The 19,060-nt window shown below is 45.4% G+C and overlaps 1 protein-coding gene across 5 annotated transcripts in view; it reads right to left on the bottom strand.

The window, feature by feature from the left end:
• The window catches only part of TDRD9 (tudor domain containing 9), a 77,978-nt gene that overhangs the window by 20,919 nt on the left and 37,999 nt on the right, over positions 1–19,060 (bottom strand). For 3 of the 5 annotated variants that reach the window (XM_024758718.1, XM_024758710.1, XM_024758730.1), the window contains 15 exons: positions 18,285–18,382; positions 17,370–17,501; positions 16,251–16,416; positions 16,099–16,162; positions 15,725–15,788; positions 15,275–15,319; positions 14,543–14,596; positions 12,198–12,314; positions 10,556–10,663; positions 8,501–8,601; positions 4,632–4,805; positions 3,093–3,204; positions 1,795–2,007; positions 1,423–1,512; positions 663–923 (listed from right to left, as the gene is read on the bottom strand). In XM_024758718.1, the coding sequence (XP_024614486.1) occupies positions 663–923; positions 1,423–1,512; positions 1,795–2,007; positions 3,093–3,204; positions 4,632–4,805; positions 8,501–8,601; positions 10,556–10,663; positions 12,198–12,314; positions 14,543–14,596; positions 15,275–15,319; positions 15,725–15,788; positions 16,099–16,162; positions 16,251–16,416; positions 17,370–17,501; positions 18,285–18,382 (1,799 nt within the window). The remainder of the gene's footprint in view (positions 1–662; positions 924–1,422; positions 1,513–1,794; positions 2,008–3,092; positions 3,205–4,631; positions 4,806–8,500; positions 8,602–10,555; positions 10,664–12,197; positions 12,315–14,542; positions 14,597–15,274; positions 15,320–15,724; positions 15,789–16,098; positions 16,163–16,250; positions 16,417–17,369; positions 17,502–18,284; positions 18,383–19,060) is intronic. The other 2 variants (XM_024758728.1, XM_024758729.1) reach the window with 2 other exon arrangements.

Here is a 19,060-nt window from a genome sequence, read left to right as displayed (position 1 = left end):
CCAAAAAAAAAAAAAAAAAAAAAAAAAAAAGTCAGTTTCATATTGGGAATATTACCAGGATCCCCGGAAGTGTTTTCCCACATGGAAACACAACCCAGCCAGCTCTAGAGTGACATTTTCCTGCTTGTTTGTCCCTTGCCCAACTCAGCACCTCATCCCCAGAAGAAATTACAGAAGGAAAAACAAACCACCTTCAACGTGAGCCTCAATGTGGCACCTCAAACCTTCAGATCAAGAAAAATAGCTTCAGAACTGATTTTGAAAGAAACAGCTGAAAGACATTTTGAAATGTTCAAAATACCTGAAACTAATATTTTATATGATTACTTTCCTTAGGGAGCTAAATCTTGGAATCCATTTTTTAAAAAATCCCCAAACAGAGAACATTTTCACATATAATCTTCATTCCAAGAAAAAAAAAACAGCTCCATAATCAGAAACCAACAAGAACAGCACTTGACCACCATTATTTGGTCTCAAAGAAACTAGAAGACATTTACGAGGGCACCACAGACCTCAACACACTGAACACTGTCCAGCTCTTCACCCCCCAATATCCTGAGAGAGGAAAAGGGCCCCCCTTCTCTCTCACTCCCCCGCCCTCTGCACACACACACTCAGACACACACACACGTTCCTAAAAGGAGGACGGAAGCGCACACCTTGGACTCATAGGGCTCCTCGGCCAGCTCGGCATAGCCCTCCTTGACGAGGACGTCTCGCACGTTGACGGCGTCCTGCAGCGCCGAGGAGAGGTAGGCGTCCACATGTAGGACGCCATGCACCACGGAGAAGACCTTCACGAGGAGGGCGCGGCCACTGACCAGCGAGGAGAAGCGCCGGCTGGCCCTGCCGCTCCAGTGCTCGCCGCACACCAGACACCTCGCGGATGGGCGCATCTTGCAAATCTTAAACTCCAAAGCCTACGGGACAGAAGCGCACAGCTGAGCCAGTTTATAAATGTGCGAGACACTCACCCCAAATACCACTGAAAAGTGACCCTGGTGCTGGGATCCTCACCAGTGATCTCCTACAAATCCTACTGAAAACAGTTTCAGGGTAAGTGAGGATTTCATAGGTAAAAAAACCCTTGTTTTTCCTTTTCGAAAACAAAAAAAGTTTAGAATAACTTTTAGAAAGTTTATGTGGGAAAGCATTAGAAATTACTGCTGAATTAAAACTACCTTTTTTGCTAAGTGTGAAACACTCCATATATTTTAACTTGCTCCAAAAGCAGTACTAGCAAAAATATCTACAGCAATATATTTTTGGGAAAAAGCAGAAACCAAATTCGGAGAGCACGACAAAACGAATGCCAGCCCTCTGGGCCTTGGCCCTGTCCATAAGCTGAGGGGCAACCACATGGCCTCCAGAACCCTTCTAGCTTTACGCTCTCAGACCACAGGAGCGTCTCGACCTTACCTGAAAGGGAAGTTCAAGAAACTGACAGGGAATCTCCATTAAGACGTCCAGAGCTACGTGCGCTCTGTTTCCGTAGTCTACAAAGAACACCTAGAGGATGAGGAAAGTGCCTCCGTTAGTACAGGCCCAGGCAAACGCTGTGCCACGCGCCATGGCCAGGCGGCCGTCCATCCCAGCTCTGTCATCACAGGATTCCCAGGGACTGGGGCTTAAATCCTCACGTCACTGAGGGAAGTAACTTTGCTACTAGACCACTTTTCTAACTGTAATTAGTTTATATTTAATTTCCACTTGAGGTTAGAAAAGACTTTCTATCAACTGCTATAAGTCTGTTTCATTTCCCTTTCAGTGATGTGTTACAGAAAAACATACCTCAGCAGAATTTCCAGAAACATAAAGGATTTGTGCTCTAAAGTAGCTTTCTTTATCAAAATCAGCAAAAGGAGCCAGACAGACCAAGTCTGGATGTGGGTGAACGGGCAAGGGCACCAACTTCAGACGGCTGATTTCAGCAGTAAGCTTTTTCAGAATCTCTGAGCTTTTTTCATCAATCCTGTATCCCCAAAAGTGCCCCACTTCAACCACCTAAAAAGGAGGAGGAAGAGCAGAGATGAACTCTAGAGAGGATTTCCGTCAAGAGGCACAGACTCTCAAACTGCAGCCCTGGCATACCACCCTACTACATGCCACAAGCCAGATTCCCCTGTCCCTAAGTATTCTACGGGGGAGGGGGTGCCCGGGTTGAGCGAGGTGAGGAACGCTGTCTGGAGGCACAAGACTTGCGGGCACACAAGCACTGTAGGCTCTGGGGGGCACGTGAGAACAGGGCTGTTCCATCCCTGACCAGACCCCAGGGGCCCCAGGGGCCCTCTGGGTGGCGAGGGCTGGGTGCCGGGTGAACGCACAGCCCCCTGGAAGAGCAGTGAGGGGACGGGAGAGTGGATGTCCTCGCCTGCTGCCGCTGCAAGATGGCCAGGGCCGCACTGCTGGAGCTCTCCAGTCTCCTGGCATCCAGGTTTCTATGGGAAGTCTCCCAGTGAAGGGTAACTACGGATTTACCAGGAAGCCCGATGCATTTTAACTGAAATTTTATTTTGAAGAAGTAAAAACTATACCCCAATGAATAATGGTGCCAATGCTAGTTTTGTGGATGTAAATTGAATTACACAAGCAAATAGCACGATGCCAATTAACATTTTTACATGTATCTTGTCGCCAAAACTGATTTTAAAATGTACTAACATTTTAAAAATTAAACTTTGACTCTAGAATGAATATTTGTGTTTACACATTTGTGTTACAGCCACATTTCAATTCAGCAAGTGAGAGTAATTCAAGCTCACCTAGATTTGCTACAGGTAACCCTTAAACAAGGCAGGTTTGCTCTGCGAGGGTCTGCTTACCCGGATACTTTTCAACAGTAAAGACTACAGGACTGCATGGTCCGTGGCTGGTCGAATCTGAGGATGCGGTGGGACCACGGATACGGAGGGCCGACAGTGAGTTACCCATGGATTAGCCCCACACTGTTTAAGGGTCCAGTGTAGATGACTAAGGTACACAGGCTGTGGGCGAGTGTCTCTATACATCCACTATCTCATGTATATAACATGACAGCTCTAGATTAAGAAGACAGAAAAGCTCTGATGATTGGACCACACCATTCTTACCTCTGTAACATCAATTGTTAAGAAGAGATCTGTAATCATCTGGGATCTGTCTAACGTGTTACATGAGACTTGCACAGGATCAACTGTCTGCTTCTGGAAGTCCACATTCACCCTATTTGACACAATTTATTTTAAAAGGCAATAAAAGTATTACAAAGAAAACATGTTTACATATATGAAGTTACTGCTTGAACTATTCCACTGTTTCTATAAGAAAAGAACATTTTAATAAAATACCTAAAGCCGAGATGACAAACGAAGTCGATCTTATCTGAAATGTGAGTTTCTGATGGCTTCCTGAGCTGCCCTGGGGGAGGGTGTGTACCCCAGTAGTTACATACTACCCTTCAGGAATATATTCTAAAGGTCAAGACTGTTACAGAATATCTACTTTTAAGGATATAAATTCTAAATCTAGGACCTGCAATGTTTCCTAACTTGTGGTTTCAGAGGTGACTGACTCTGACTTTTAGAAAACTACAAGAATCCAAGCCTATTTAATGCTCTTAGGAAACACATACATGATTTTCTAATAAACTGAAGAATTATCATTCATCCCTTGAAGCAATAATGTAATAGATGCTAAAATTCCAGGAGATGAAACATAAATTGATAAGAAGTTTCCTTTCCTAATAATTTTATTCTTAAATGAAGAGGAAGAATTATAAGAGATCTGATCCACCTCTCTTCCCAATTTTCCAACCCACTTATTAAACAAGAGTGACTCAGGCTAAGCTACCCAGCAAGACAGGCCTACTCCACGTTATTACAGACTGAACCCACTCAACTCCCAAACTCGCAGAATCAAACCATCCCACACTGGATGAAACTCGATGGAACATACTTCCCTACCTCAGCAATTCCTCAAATCCCTGTCAAATTCCTCATGGGGTTAAAAAGATTACAAGCAAGAAAAGATGCGGGAGAATTCCTACATACAGCACTGTGTGAATATGACTGAAAGGCAAAGTAACCTGTCAGAAACACTGAAGGGCGATTTAATTTGGTCCAAGAGAAGCCAGCCTGCGAACTGCACAGCAGCTGCCTGGGGGCCAAGCAGACCCCTGCAGGCAGTCTGGCCCCCCCACCCTGCTCAACAGGGACGGGTGGCCTGTGCTGGCAAGTGGTGGGCTGCTCCCAACTGCGCCTGCGTCTTGTCCCACTGCTGGCTCTGCTAAGGGCAAGGGAGACTCTCCTCTGCTTAGGAAGAGAAAGGCAGTAACTGTAAGGAGGAAGAAAGGAAACTAACATTAGGGTCAATCCCTTCGATTTAAACTGAAAATGACACAAATGGTTCTACCCAATCCTCCAAACAGCCTTGTACAATCGGTATCATAGCTATTAAACAGATGAAAACACTGAGGTTCAGAGAGGTCAAGTAATGTGCCCAAGCACACACAGCTAGGAGATGATGAAACCAGGCTACCACGCCAGTGCTTTTAGTGTGAACTTAAGCAAGGTTAAACAGTTGTTTAAAAATAATATTGAGAATGTGAAAGCAGGTGGACAGAGTTGTGCCCGCCTCCCTTCTGAAAATACCTTGTATTCCTGAGCTTGGAAACAGCCCCTCCTTGCACCTTCCCTTCAATCTCCTCTGCAGAATGAACACTGAGTTCAAGGGAAACTTTCAGCTGAGACATCTTAATGGCCATATACACTGCAGGAAGAGTTTTAAACCTCTCTGTTGGATTGCGTGAAAACTCCACAAAGGCTCTGTTCCACAAATGTAAATAAAAAAAATAAGTTTATGAGGCATGTTAATTTCTCTCAAGTTTAGACAGAGATTTTCAGTAACACCTCTCTTCAAAATACCAGCAACTCTTCCTTCAATAATTAATCAAGACGTATCTAAGGGAAAATTATTCACTTAAGAGAAATAAAAGTTACAATGACATACCATTAAATTAAAACCAAGTATCATCCTCATGTATTACTCAGTATAATGCAGAATAAAGATTAAGTTCAAAAGGAATTTTCGGCTAAGAAATCTTAATTCTCATCATTAGAACAAAGTGACAGATTCGGGTTTTTGTTTTCTTCTATTTTATTGTAAAATAAAAATCAGACAGAGAAAAGCACACAACTGAGTAGTTCAGTGATCTTTCTGATCTCCATCCAAAAAACCATCCAGTTTATCACCCAGTAATGTTGAGGCATGCCCCACCTTACGACCCAACCACATCGCAGCGCCCTATTATCACATTCCTCCCTCTGGGGGAATAAGAATCAAACATGCAGTAAGGGGACTTTCCTGGTGGCTCAGTGGTTAAGAATCTGCCTGCCAATGCAGGGGACACGGGTTTCAGCCCTGGTTCGGGAAGATTCCACATGCCGCGGAGCAACTAAGCCCGTGCACCACAACTACTGAGCCTGCGCTCTAGAGCCCGTGACCCACAACTACCGAGCCCGTGTGCCACAACTACTGAAACCCGCACACCTAGAGCCCGTGCTCTGCAACAGGAGAGGCCACGGCAATGGGAAGCCCACGCACCGCAATGAAGAGTAGCCCGCGCTCGCTGCAACTAGAGAAAGTCCGCGCACAGCAACGAAGACCCAACGCAGCCAAAAAATAAATTAATTAAAAAAAAGAAAAACATGCAGTAAGGGTGCCTGCCAGACACTTCCTTGCAAAAAGGGAAAAATCTTCAAGTTTACATTTGTTTGTATATGCATGTCAAAATCTCCCGGAGCAAAACATCATACTCAGAAAAATAGACTTACGACTGCTTCAACTACTGTCATGGAAATGTGTGATTTTGGGTGACCTGGAAGGACCCTGAGCTGATGAAGAGCAGCCTGTCGCGTCCCATCCCGCCCCGTCCTCTGGCCTCTCTGCAGCCTCCTGTCTGCACCGCACTGTCCCCCTGCCCTCGGCTCCCTTTCAAGCCTCCTCCACCGACCCTGGGTGAGCTTACAAGTGAGCACGTGCAGTCTCCTCCTGTCCTCAGCTCCCTTTATTCACTTCCGTTTCTGCCATCTTTCTCTAGAAGGAGCCTAAGTCTCTCCTTAGAAATAATTTCTTTCAAATACTCTAGAGCACATTTCCAAGACTCTCGTCTTCCCTGAGTATTTTCAACTCAACACGTGGCGAGAGCCAAACCCGTGACATTCCCCGCGCCCCCCTCAGCCCCCAGCCCTGCCCTCCTGTCCACTCCCCCCGGCTGAAGTCCTGGCCCTCGCTGGCTCCTATCTCATCTTGGTCCTCCACGGGCCATCAACAGCCGAATCCAAGAGCTCTTCCCTCCCATCCGCTGCCCCTTTTTCATGTCAAAAGTCACCTGGGCTTGGACGACTGCCAAGTTTATGCTGGCCGGCTTCGTCTCCTCTTCATCACTCCCCAATTAAGTTCTACAAAACACAGTTCTAGTCAGAACACCCAGGGCTCTCTAAATACCCACTACTGGCGTTCATACTCGTCAGCTGGCTACAAATACCATCCGAAAGACAGCGCCTGACGCCCACTCTTCAGACTCAATCTGACACAAAACCAGCTCCCGGCAAGAGGGCTCTGGCTGCGCCTGGCACACACCCTACGCTTTCCCAAACCACAGCTCCGCTCACACTGGGCTCCTGCCCCACCTGCCAGGGCTGCCTCCCCTCCAGGCCCCTCCAACTCCTCCAGAGGAAGGCCCAGGTGAATGTCACTGCTCGTACTCCGAGCCTCAGATACGATATCTTCTTCCAACCCCCCAGGCCTCTCCCAGGACACTTCACGATGGGCAAACATCTGTGGAACTGATCTTACTCTCCACGCCGACCACTAATTTGAAAATGTCTCACAGGAGGAAACGTGCGCCCACGTACGGCCTGTGCTCCAGTGCCCTTGGTCCTGCACACAGCAGGCCCTGCTGGATCCCAAGGGGGAGGACAGTCTTGACTCAGCAACTATTTTATGTCATTCTCTGCCTTTAATATTTGATGCACAGGACTGGTATCACCAGAAGAACACTGTTACATCCCCAAGTAATTGGTATGACATTGGTATTATGACTAAACACCAGAAATCTATGAGGAATCGAGTAAAATATAATTAGAATACCTATATAGATAACCCTGACAGAAAGAAGAAGAAATGAACACCAAATGCAATCCAGCAGTAAGGATTAAGGAAAGAGGCCGCTGCAAGCTTAGCAAGAGCCCAGACTGCACCATCCAAATCAGTACGAAGAGCACCCACGCACACGGAACTGGAGGCTCAGAAAGGCAAATGGACTTTCCATATTCAAGAAAGATGGTGTAGCTACGAGGATCCAATTTTTAAGTAAGTAATTTTGGATATGTGATTAAGAATTTGACTGCTAATTTATATAAGAATATTTAAGAAAACTTGAGACACTGTAAGTTTAATTAAATCTGTAACAGTTGTTAGAAGCACCTAGAAAGACTTTACTTATTAGGGTTATATAGTTGCCATGTGAGGCATTTACATGCTTACAAAGAAAATCAATATATTCGTCACAGGAACGGAACTTGAAATGTGTGAGGCAATTAATCCAAAAGTTAAGCAGAGTGAATATGCTCAACCTGAATTACTGGACATTAAGCAAAGAAAAACTAAAAGTATTTACTAGATTTACAAAACTTTGTAAATTAATAAAATGTGTAGGACACGAGAAAATTTTTTCCAATTTTTTTTTTTTTTGCGGTACGTGGGCCTCTCACTGCTGTGGCGTCTCCCGTTGCGGAGCACAGGCTCTGGACGCGCAGGCTCAGCGGCCATGGCTCACGGGCCCAGCCGCTCCGCGGCATGTGGGATCTTCCCGGAGCGGGGCACGAACCCGCGTCCCCTGCATTGGCAGGCGGACTCATAACCACTGCACCACCAGGGAAGCCCCCAATTTTAAAAATTAAAAATCAATTAAAAAACCCTAATAGCTTTTTCCGTGCATAAGCATTCTCTCTTGGAAATGAAAACTCAAAGTGATACTCCAAAACACACCACTTACTCCTTATCTGCAATTAAAATAGGCCAAATGTAACTGAGTTTTGCAATATTTGTCTTCCAAAAATATTCAGAACATCTAAGTTCTAAATAACTATAAGCAGATAAACTCTCCTGCAGGCATCTCTGGCGGCTGGCAACTTACTGTGAAATCTCAGATGGACACGCCCGAGTGCAGGGCACTTCCAGCGCGCCAACCCTGAACCTCATCACGCCAGCCCTGAACCTCATCACCCTACTGAACCTTCTCGGCACCAGACGTCCTTTAGGAGGAACGTGGTTCAAAGAGAAGATAAACTGCTCCTGACGACAAGATAAACCACAGCTGTGCTTTAAGAGCTGTCCTCAGCAGCCCATCTGATGACCCATTTCCACACGCCCCCAAGTTGAAAGAATCAGCCCCTGTAAACATAAAATCTCGTGGTTCTTTCGTAATTGCGGTGGATTACAAAAATACACTACTTACTTTGCACCATCAAACACGATGGATCTGACTTGGCCGCACTGTCTGAAGAGAGACTGCAGTTGTTTATAGTAGAGAAATCCATAGGGAGGAACGTGCTTCAGCTGTAAAACACCACACTGCATTAACAGGAGCAAACACAGAGCTCACAGTCATAATGTCCACAAAAACAGAGCACGCTGTCTTTAAGCACAAGACGTAGACCGACAGCAGGGTATTTAAGGACTAATGACTTCTAAATTATAATAAGTTTTAATAATACATGTTAAACAAAGGCTAATTCTTCCCCTGTTAAAAGAGTCCAAAAGTCTGATACAGAAAAGTTAAGACTTATTTTTCATTTTTACCTTCAAATAACCAAGCTGACTAAATACATCTTTTTAAAACATAGTATTTCTATATAGGCAACAGCAGGAACTTAAATGTTAAAGGGAAATGCACCACTTGGTGGAGGAGGGGGTGCATCTTCGCCCCGTAGGCTGCTCTAACAGGAAAGAAGCTGCAGCAACCCCTCCCTGTCCGAGTGCTTTCTCCCTCCCACCAGGGCAATCTGTGTTCCGAGCTCCAGCTGGAAACTGGGAGTCCCCTGCCCCGTGACCTGCTTATCTCAGAGCCCAGCACAGCTCCATGAGAGGCAGTGGGTGGCTGAAAAGCAAGGGCTGGGGACTCAGGTCTGAGCTCAAGTCCTGGCTTGTCAGGGTTCTGCAGGCAGAAAGTTATGGAGCCACCCTAGGAGCCAACAGCCACATCACTAATTAAGGGGAACAATAAGTCCTCGACTCAGAGAGCCAATGTGAAGCTCAGAGAAGAATGAGTAAAAAGCACTCGACAAAGGCCCTCACAGATGATAAGCGCTACGTAAACACTAGCCACACTTAGTTTTTATAACGCACACAGCAGGCAACCTTTTGGCCCCTGGCTGGCAAGGTGAACAGGCTGAAGGAGGCAAGCACAGCCCACGTCTGAGGAAATGTGCTGTGGGGTCCCTCCCCTGGTGCACAGGTCAGGAGGGAGCACCACCAAGGCGTGAGAGGAAGCCAACCAGAAGGGCTTGGTCCACCATGACGGTCAGTACAAGCAGAGGCCCAGCCACACCTCCTCGAGAGCAAAAAGGATCTAATGACGGCCCCTTCAGGTAAAACCCGCCCCCAGGTACAAACTGCATCTCAGCTGCCTCTCGTCCCCAGTGTGAGCACCAGCTCCTCTCCAGTGCTCTGCAGAGACCCTCTCCCTTGTGAACTCTTACTTCTTCAGTAACAGTGTGATGGAAACAACGAGAGGAGTAAGAGCTGGCAATGATGGCATGTTTACTTTAGGCCAGCAACTCTGCCACGTGCTCTATACCCCCTTTTTATTAGATATAGGCCGGTAATGGAACCCAGGGTCCGCTAAAAGCCCGATTGCCAAATGCTTTATTCCAGTTGCCTACCCTGAAGTGATCCTGTACTCAGGTTTAAACAAAGGGTCCACAAATGTTGATCTGATAGTCAGTGCCTGGGACTGACCATCAGATTTGCCCAAAGCTCATGTTAAAACACTGATTTCCAGGCCACACTTTCTAGTTCAGATTCTGTGCCATGGGGCCTCAAATCTGAATTTCAAAATAAACACTCTCTAGGTGATTCTATTAAGCATGAATGGGGATCAGAGTTTAAATCACAGTACAAAGGTGCCAACCATATAACTCTTTACTTTGTGTAAAATGAAGTTGTCAATTAACTAAATGTTCTTAAATTTATGGAGAAGTATCTTAAATCCTTCAAAATGGGACATGAGCAGTCAAGGTTAGCCATGAATACCTAACTCTGCAAGGCTTCCTTTTTTAAGGCTAGGTCTGCAAAACAGGAAGCGAGACTGAGAAACTAGTGGATGCATGTGAAAAGGTCAGACAAGCCATGAAATTCACTTTAGGGGAAAAAAATCCACTTAGTACTTATGAAAATATAGAGGCAAGTGGGGAAATAAAATGTTCCGTGTTCGCCACATTGGAATGAAGCTCATCTGAAAACTGAGCACCTGGCCTCCACCCCAGAGAAGGCTGCCTATCTCTCCACCTACCACAATGGTTGTCTTTGGGTCTTTGCCCGCCAGCTCCCTCACTGCCATCTCTTCGTCAGGGTGCCCAAAAGTAAAGTAATTTGGATAAAAAGCACCTGCCAATACAACCTGGAAGAGAAACTTATTTTCATGAAGTAACAGCATTATTTTATCACTTTATCTCACAATATACTAACCTCATCCCAGAGTATCATCTACAATATAAAAGATGAGCTTAATGTTAAAAAACAAAAAAAACCACTGGACCTTTAAACCAATCAAGCAGAAAGTCACAACTCTGGTTACTTCCCCATAACCGAAACACTTTCTGCATGGTCTTTCCTCCAAGGAGCCTAAGTACTTTTCAGAATGAGGTTTAGAAAGCAGTGGTGAGTTGAGCAAGGATACAAATGATTGTACACAGAGAGCCGCGGGGGTTAGCCAACTTCTTCTACATTTTCCCTGACATACTTACTTCTATGGGTCAGGCCCTTTCCCAAATGTTTAGATAAAATTACAATTAAGACACTTAGATTTAGAGCAGCAGGCTTGCATCGAATATTCACTTCTAAAAGCATGCTGCGAGGAGTCCCTTCTTCAATAAAAATATACTATATGAAACATACACCCATGGAAGAGTCTCTCCTAAACTTCAAGTAACTTTACATCCAGAGAAACACTCCATTTCCCAGCATCCCCCAGTTTACAGGATCCACCTAGAACCCAATTCTGTATGCGTCAGCCAACACACTGACACATACAAGAGGTACTCCTCCTCTGAGCCCCTACATCAGAAGTACTGGCCACCTTTCTAGGACACACTTCCCTCTACACAATGCCTAGATGGTTCCATCCAACAAGCTAATTTGATCATGGCCTCCAAAGTTAAAATAATTTTTCAGTGCAAGGGAAGAACGACATAATAATGTTAACAGCATTTATACTTTCTTAAAAGCCAAAACAAAAGGATCTCTCCAGAAGCAGTAATAACATTTAGCAGTCTTTAGAAACACTACTCCAGAGATTAGAAATGGGTCTGGATCATCAACTCAGTGACATGGAAAACATAAACTAGGTATAAGACCAGAGTTTTTCTTGGTGCCCAAACACAGTATTAGCACTATGGACCTAAAATCTCCTGTGAGGCATGATTTGTATCAGAAAGGGGAACTAGGGCTTCCCTGCTGGGGCGGTGGTTGAGAATCCACATGCCAATGCAGGGGACACCGGTCCGAGCCCTGGTCCGGGAAGATCACACATGCCGTGGAGCACAACTAAGCCCGTGCGCCACAACTACTGAGGCTGCACTCTAGAGCCCGCAAGCCACAAATACTGAGCCCATGAGCCACAACTACTGAAGCCCGTGCGCCTAGAGCCCGTGCCCCGCAACAAGAGGAGCCACTGCAATGAGAAGCCCGCGCACCGCAATGAAGTGTAGCCCCCCGCTCACCACAACTAGAGAAAGCCAGCGTGCAGCAACGAAGACCCAACGCAGCCAAAAATTAATTAAAAATTTTAAAAAGCCGTCAGATTTCTAATTAATAACTGTAAGCTTTCCAAATCATTAAAAAAAAAAAAGGAGGAGGAAATAAGCACCGTCAAAACCACAAGACCTAATAAGCAGAAAGAACCAGGAAGAGACATCCAGGAAACTCCAGAGTACCTGCAGGATGAATCGCTGCTTGTATGTATACTCTTGGTCCATGACAGGCCGCCGGGAATCAACATACATGTTGAACTGTGAGATTCTAGTCTTCAATTCTTCATATAATTCAGCCACCTAAGAAAAACACACTGGGAGATGATGTCTCCAAGTGATTATATTATTCAGAATAGCAAATGCACTTAGAAAAGTAGTACATAATGGGGAAAGCATGAGTATGTCTATGGGATGAAACACTGCAGCTATGAAGAACCATATTATTAGGACTTCCCTGGTGGCACAGTGGTTAAGAATCCACCTGCCAGTGCAGGGGACACGGGTTCGAGCCCTGGTCTGGGAAGATCCCACATGCTGTGGAGCAACTAAGCCCGTGTGCCACAACTACTGAGCCTGCAAGCAGCAACTACTGAGCCCACGCACCACATCTACAGAAGCCCGCATGCTCTAGAGCCTGTGCTCCACAACAAGAGAAGCCACCGCAATGAGAAGCCCTTGCACTGCAACGAAGACCCAATGCAGCCAAAAAAATAAATGAAAAAATCTAAAAACTCATTTAAAGAACCATCTTATTAAAGATTAATTAATAAAGAATGGAAAGGATGCTCAATACAGTATTAACAGAAAATACCAGGATACAAAGCTGTATATGCTTCATGATCCCAGTTTATCAGCACACACAGGAAACCACTGCAAATGCACAAACACAGTCATCTACAGGTGTCAGAGGAACAGGAGACTATGATCACAGCCTTTGCTTCAAGTCCTTTAAATACTTCCAAAACCTCTGCCATAAACGTATACTTCTTTTGTGATTAAGCACAAGCTAAGAGGGGACTTCCCTGGTGGTGCAGTGATTAAGAAGCTCCCTGCCATCACAGGAGACGCGGGTTCGAGCCCTGGTCTGGGAAGATTCCACGTGCCACGGAGCAACTAAGCCCGTGCGCCACATCTACTGAACCTGCGCTCTAGAGCCCGTGTGCCACAACTACTGAGCCCGCGCACCTAGAGCCCGAGCTCTGCAACAAGAGAAGTCACCTCAAAGAAGGGTAGCCCCCGCTCACCGCAACTAGAGAAAGCCTGCGTGCAGCAACAAAGACCCAATGCAGACAAAAATAAATAAATAAAAAATAATTTTATTTTAAAAAATCTTCTGTAAGGCTGTAGTATTGATACATACAACTTCTCTAATTAAAAATCAACTAAAAATTATGCAAGTCACTTTCTCTGATCAAAATGCAATAAAAACAAAAATATTAACAAAAAAAAAGATACCTAAAAGTATTTCTTTCTACCTGTAAACTCAAATATTCTTCTAAAAACTCTGAATCAAGGAGGAAACCAACACTAAAATAAGTTACAGACAAGGAAAACAATGAGATCCCTACATGTCACAAATCAATGAGATGTGCCCCAAACTGTGCTCATAAGAAAATTCACAGCTTTAAATACCTTTAATTAGAAAGACTGAAAGTATTAAGAAATTAAATGCTCATCCCAGTAAGACTAAAAACGTAAACCAAGAGACACAGAAAAACTAAATTAATGGAAAAAATTAAAAATCAATCCTTTGAAATCCTCCACCTTTCCCCTTCCCTCAAAACACCTGCACAGTAAAACTGACAAATCAAACCAAGAGTAAGTTCTCTGAAAATAAAAATAAAACAGATTCATAAAAAAACAAAGAAAAACAAACAAACAAAAAAGACAGATTGTCTTGCAAACTGTGCAGTAAAGGATTAAGTCAGTAGGCCCGGTTGTCCACACCCTGGACATTCCAAAGAAAGGTCTGGCTCCTGGCAGGTCACCTCCAGGCCCTTGGAATATCCTGCCTTGTAAGAGTGACTTTGTTTACCTGAGGCCTTGGACACAATAAACAGTTCATGGTAGAAATGTGACTTCTGTATGGTGAGGACATACAGTATCAGTAACCTCTGGAGGGGCTAAAAACTAAGGAAGTTAAGGTCAGCCATGTGGGCACCCCACACTTATGTAACCAACCCTCAATAAAACCTTGGACGCCAAGGCTCGGGACAGCCTTCCTGGCTTGCAGTACTTCACGTGGTTGTCACACATCGAGCTGCCCAGAAGACTCCACCGGGAGAGGACGGCTGCAAGCTGGCACCTGGTCTCTCCTGGCTCCTCCCCACCCGCCTCTTACCTTTGCTGACCTTAATCTGTGTCCTTCAGCTGTAGTCAATGTAACCGTGAATGGAACACATAAATTCTACCAAAGCTGGAAACGAGGATGTACTTCTTGGAATACTCTCTGCTACCCTGGGTACTGCTGGTACTTGATAAACTTTGATAAGTCATCTTTACTTGCATTCAAAGAATTTATAACTTACCTCTCTAATTCTCTTGATCTGAATGTAATTTAACCGTCCCCAGTCAAGTTCATCCTTTAAATACATAAAAGGATAATATTCAATATTAACGTAACAAATTAGAGCTAATTTGGCTACTGTAATCCATATATCTCAGCTAAAAGTATACACCAAAAAGAATATACACCAACAAGAAAAATAATATGGCTGACTCTGTAAAAGGTGACTTTCACGAGTAACTCACGTAGTTATTTTAAGGATACATCTAGGCATGGCAAATTTAAACACACAGACCTATCAACAATCTTTTGAACCTAGTCAGTTTAGAAGAAGAACAACACGCAACCACGCCCACCCCCAAAAATGAAGGCTAACAGGTTGGTTTTTTCAAGCCCATTATCTAAAACTTTGCTGAAAACAGCAGAACGAAAAGCTTCGGGTTTCCTTGTTTTGAGCCAACACGCTGAGGCACATCCCACAGGTATTCAGTACTGGCAGCTAAGAGGCTCCTGACACAGGAAGGGTCACTACTACCCAGGGGTGGGCGACAGGCAGCACGGCTGCCTCTGGGAAGTGACTACAGCTGAAGGTGAGCCCAGGAGCTGCCCTGGACTGCGGGCCCTAAGAACCATCCACAGTGACCTCCGCTCAGGCTGAACACTGCCGGTTCACACACAGCTGAGGCTGAGCTAGAGAAGGCTCGGAAAGCTTCCACGACACAGGCAGCCATCCACAAAGAAACAGCTCACCGACCTTCGGATGCCGCAGCTCTCCTCTTTGCCTGCAAGTCTGCCAAGCCTAAAAACAAATGATCCAGAGTTTCAAAATAAAAAAATTCGGTTAGCGAATAAAGTAAGTCCAATTTCAACACATTCTGACCACAGAAAATTTACAAATTTAATTTTTCCAATCTACTTCATAGAATTGGACTCCCACCCTCATCTACTTCTCCTAACACAATTTTTTTTTTTTGTCTGTGCCGCAAGGCTTACAGGATCTCAGCTCCCTGACCAGGGATGGCACCTGCGCCCCCTGCAGTGGAAGCATGCAGTCCTAACCACTGGACCGCCAGGGAAGTCCCCATCTCCCAACACACTTTGCTCACTAATGGACATCGGCAACCCTCACAGCGCTTCTGGTAGAGATGGCACGTGCTGACAAGCGGTGGCAGCCGCCTTCACAGCTCACGCTGGGAAAACTTACCCTGAACGCTTCAACAAGCGCAGCACAGTCACTCTTACTGTTGCCACAGAAATCCACTTTGTTCCTATAAACAGACAATGAACAGTGTCACCTGACACCACTAAAACACAGTGACTTTTAAGAATATGAATGTTGGGGCTCCCCTGGTGGCGCAGTGGTTGAGAGTCCGCCTGCCGATGCAGGGGACACGGGTTCGTGCCCCCGTCCGGGAAGATCCCACATGCCGCGGAGCGGCTGGGCCCGTGAGTCATGGCCGCTGAGCCTGCACGTCCGGAGCCTGTGCTCCGCAACGGGAGAGGCCACAGCAGTGAGAGGCCCGCGTATGGAAAAAAAAAACACAACAACAACAAAAAACAAATATGAATGTTAAATACCTGTATCCATCAAGATGCTGCCTAAAAGGCATCACAAAAAAATTCTTCAAAGAAAGAGATGCCGCTAACAAGAGAAAAAACAAAGAGAAGATAAGACCGTTGGAGTAGCCTTACGTTACCCCCCATTTCCGCTTCTCGGCTCCCACACTCACCTATAATAAGACACTCGTCTAGACATCCAAACACATGTCCGAGGACTATGAGTTTACCAAGTTGCTGATTAACAGGAAGTTGGGCTAAAACTCTTCCTAAGAAGGTCAATTCACCATCATAGGGGTTCTCATCTCCTCTCTGCCCACTCACCGCAAGTGCTCCAACCTTTATAAAATAAATTAGTGCGATTAGCAAGCACTGATTTATTCGCACTCTTTTCTTCCTTAAGGCAGGGAGTTTAAAACAGGAAACGACCAAATTTTGGTGAATAAGGCTCTAAAAGATACCTAAGTCAACTTATGAAAGACTGACACTAAAGTTTTTTAATACGTGTTTTGATACTCAGAACACATTTTATTATTTTTTAATGCTGGGAGGGGATGCTCAAGCTACCCCCACAAAAGTCTACTTAAGTCCCAGATTTAACGAACATGGCACGCACAGCACTAAACCAAACCTCCAACCACGACGTCGCGTGGTCCCTCACAGCCAAAACGTACAGACTGTGCAGAGAACGACATCCTCAACTTGACTAAGTGTATTTTACGGACGCCCAGGCAGGTACCCAAGGTACTAGAGGCAGCCCCAGCTTTGAGGGTCTGAGGCAGGATGTGCACAGCCCCAACAGGTGGAGGCGCCCAGGCCGGGGCACCGGGCACTGCATGCAGCAAGAGCGGAGCGTGGGTCAGAGGAGAGTCAGAGCATACACAGGACCAGAGCAGGGCTTCCAGCAACAGGAAGAGGAGAGGCTAGCATGAGGGTGAAGAGCAGAACTAGAGGGGAAGTGGGGAGGAGGCTCACAGAGCCAGGGCAGGAGAGCAGAGCTCTACGGCTGCCATCTCCTATCCAGCGCTTCTCAGCCCCGCCAACAAACAGCAATCCCCCACGGGGGCGGGGTGAGAGAGTAGGAGCTTCACCTTCAGACAACTAACAAAGCTGGTCTGAACAACATATATAAAATCTGGAATCAAAAATTAGTCATGACATGCTTTTCCAAGGAAATGCTGATTATTTACAACTGTCAGAATACCTTAAAGATATCCACAGTATGAAACTTCTAAAATTCACCCCAAAAATCTTAGCTTTTCCTAAGACGAACAAGTATCAGGTGGCCCCACCTCCTTTAGCAGAAGGATGGTGCGTTCCATGTCGCTCAGGCTAGGTGGAGAGAGGGCTGCTGCCAGCAGGGCCCTCGGCTCGCCCATATCAAGTAATTTCGCTTTCAGTATTGTGCTTCCTGATGGACAACGCTGAAAAGAACAAAACCTAAACTCAGAAACAGTAAAACTAAGTAAATCAATTAACCTATTCACATGACTAGTACTTTAGAGAGAGAAGGAGAGAAAAAGAAGAAAGGAAAACAGAGAAAGAGGAGTGGGAGAAGGAGAGAGAGAAATGGGAGATGAAGAGATGGGGGAAGAGGAGAGAGAGAGATAAAGAAGGGAAGATGGAAAAGGGAAAGGGTGAGAAAGAAAGGAGAGGAAGTGGGGAGAGAGGGAGAGAAAGGAGAGAGAGGCAGGAGAGGAAAGACAGAAGCCAGTTCCACAGCATGAACTATAAAAGCACACAGCAGGGCTTCCCTGGTGGCGCAGTGGTTGAGAGTACGCCTGTCGATGCAGGGGACACGGGTTCGTGTCCCAGTCCGGGAAGATCCCACATGCAGCGGAGCGGCTGGGCCCGTGAGCCATGGCCGCTGAGCGTGCGCGTCTGGAGCCTGTGCTCCGCAACAGGAGAGGCCACAGCAGTGAGAGGCCCGTACCGCAAAATAAATAAACAAACAAATAAATAAATAAATAAACACACAGCAGCAGCGTCTGTGGACAGTCCTCCTATAGGGCCAGAAACGTGACATGGGTGTGAAGTCCCTCACTGGTGCTTAGTGACTAGAAGCCAGTTCTGTGATTAAAGACGAGTTTGATCAGAAGTGATTTTTCTGGGATCAAAATCATACGACACTCAAAATTATATTAAACTATTCAGCAAAACTGTCTACAAAAACAAACTATGTCATAAAGATGACCAAAGTTTATTACCAACATCTCAGGAATGACATGGTTGGGGATGGAGCTGTCCCAGAAATCCTTGTGTATGAGTCTGTAACAGTATCCTTTAGACACTCGTCCAGCACGGCCTGCAAAGGAGAAACATTCAAACTCTGACGTTAATTACTTTAACACTAGCATAAAGATATACTTAAGAATAACCATTAAATATTAAGAAAAACTTCCGTTATCTTCTACCAAACCAGGTCAGTTTGGTAAAAACTTCAGAATAAGTGTTAGAAGTGATCTTCTATATACAGATTAAGTGCTGACTCCTACTCAGTGATATATAGTGGAAAATCCAATGCATATTTCTAAAGAGAACCACCTTGGCCCCAAAATACAATGGCAATCTAAACATTTTAAATACCACACATCTCCTGCAAATGCATAGTTCATACTGGTAAAAATACAGAGGTCACCAAACAAAAGTAATCAAGCTGGCGAGAGAAGCCCCAGTGAAACGGCTGGTTGTTACCCATCCCAACACCTCTGCAAAGGCGTCCTTCAAGACAATGGCTTCATATGAAATGAGTGATCACACGCAAACAGCTCAAAACCAGGCCTGGACCACGGAGACCATCCTATAAACGACTGTTCTCTTGTGATGGTATTGCTTGTGCAATGGAAACTCCTTTATCCCCAAACACAATAAAATCTGAGAGACAGGAGACAGGTGGGGAGGGGGGATCCTTCACAAATACTCAGCTTTTAAAAAACAGGGCAGCCCAGGGAGGAGCTTTCCTTTCCCACCTGTGGAGCCTGGA

The sequence above is a fragment of the Neophocaena asiaeorientalis genome, unplaced genomic scaffold (assembly GCF_003031525.2).
Source record: "Neophocaena asiaeorientalis asiaeorientalis breed wild unplaced genomic scaffold, Neophocaena_asiaeorientalis_V1.1 scaffold476, whole genome shotgun sequence".
Lineage (NCBI taxonomy): Eukaryota > Metazoa > Chordata > Mammalia > Artiodactyla > Phocoenidae > Neophocaena > Neophocaena asiaeorientalis.
The sequence above is the reverse complement of the archived record's forward strand: the minus strand, read 5'-3'. Positions and strand labels throughout refer to the sequence as shown.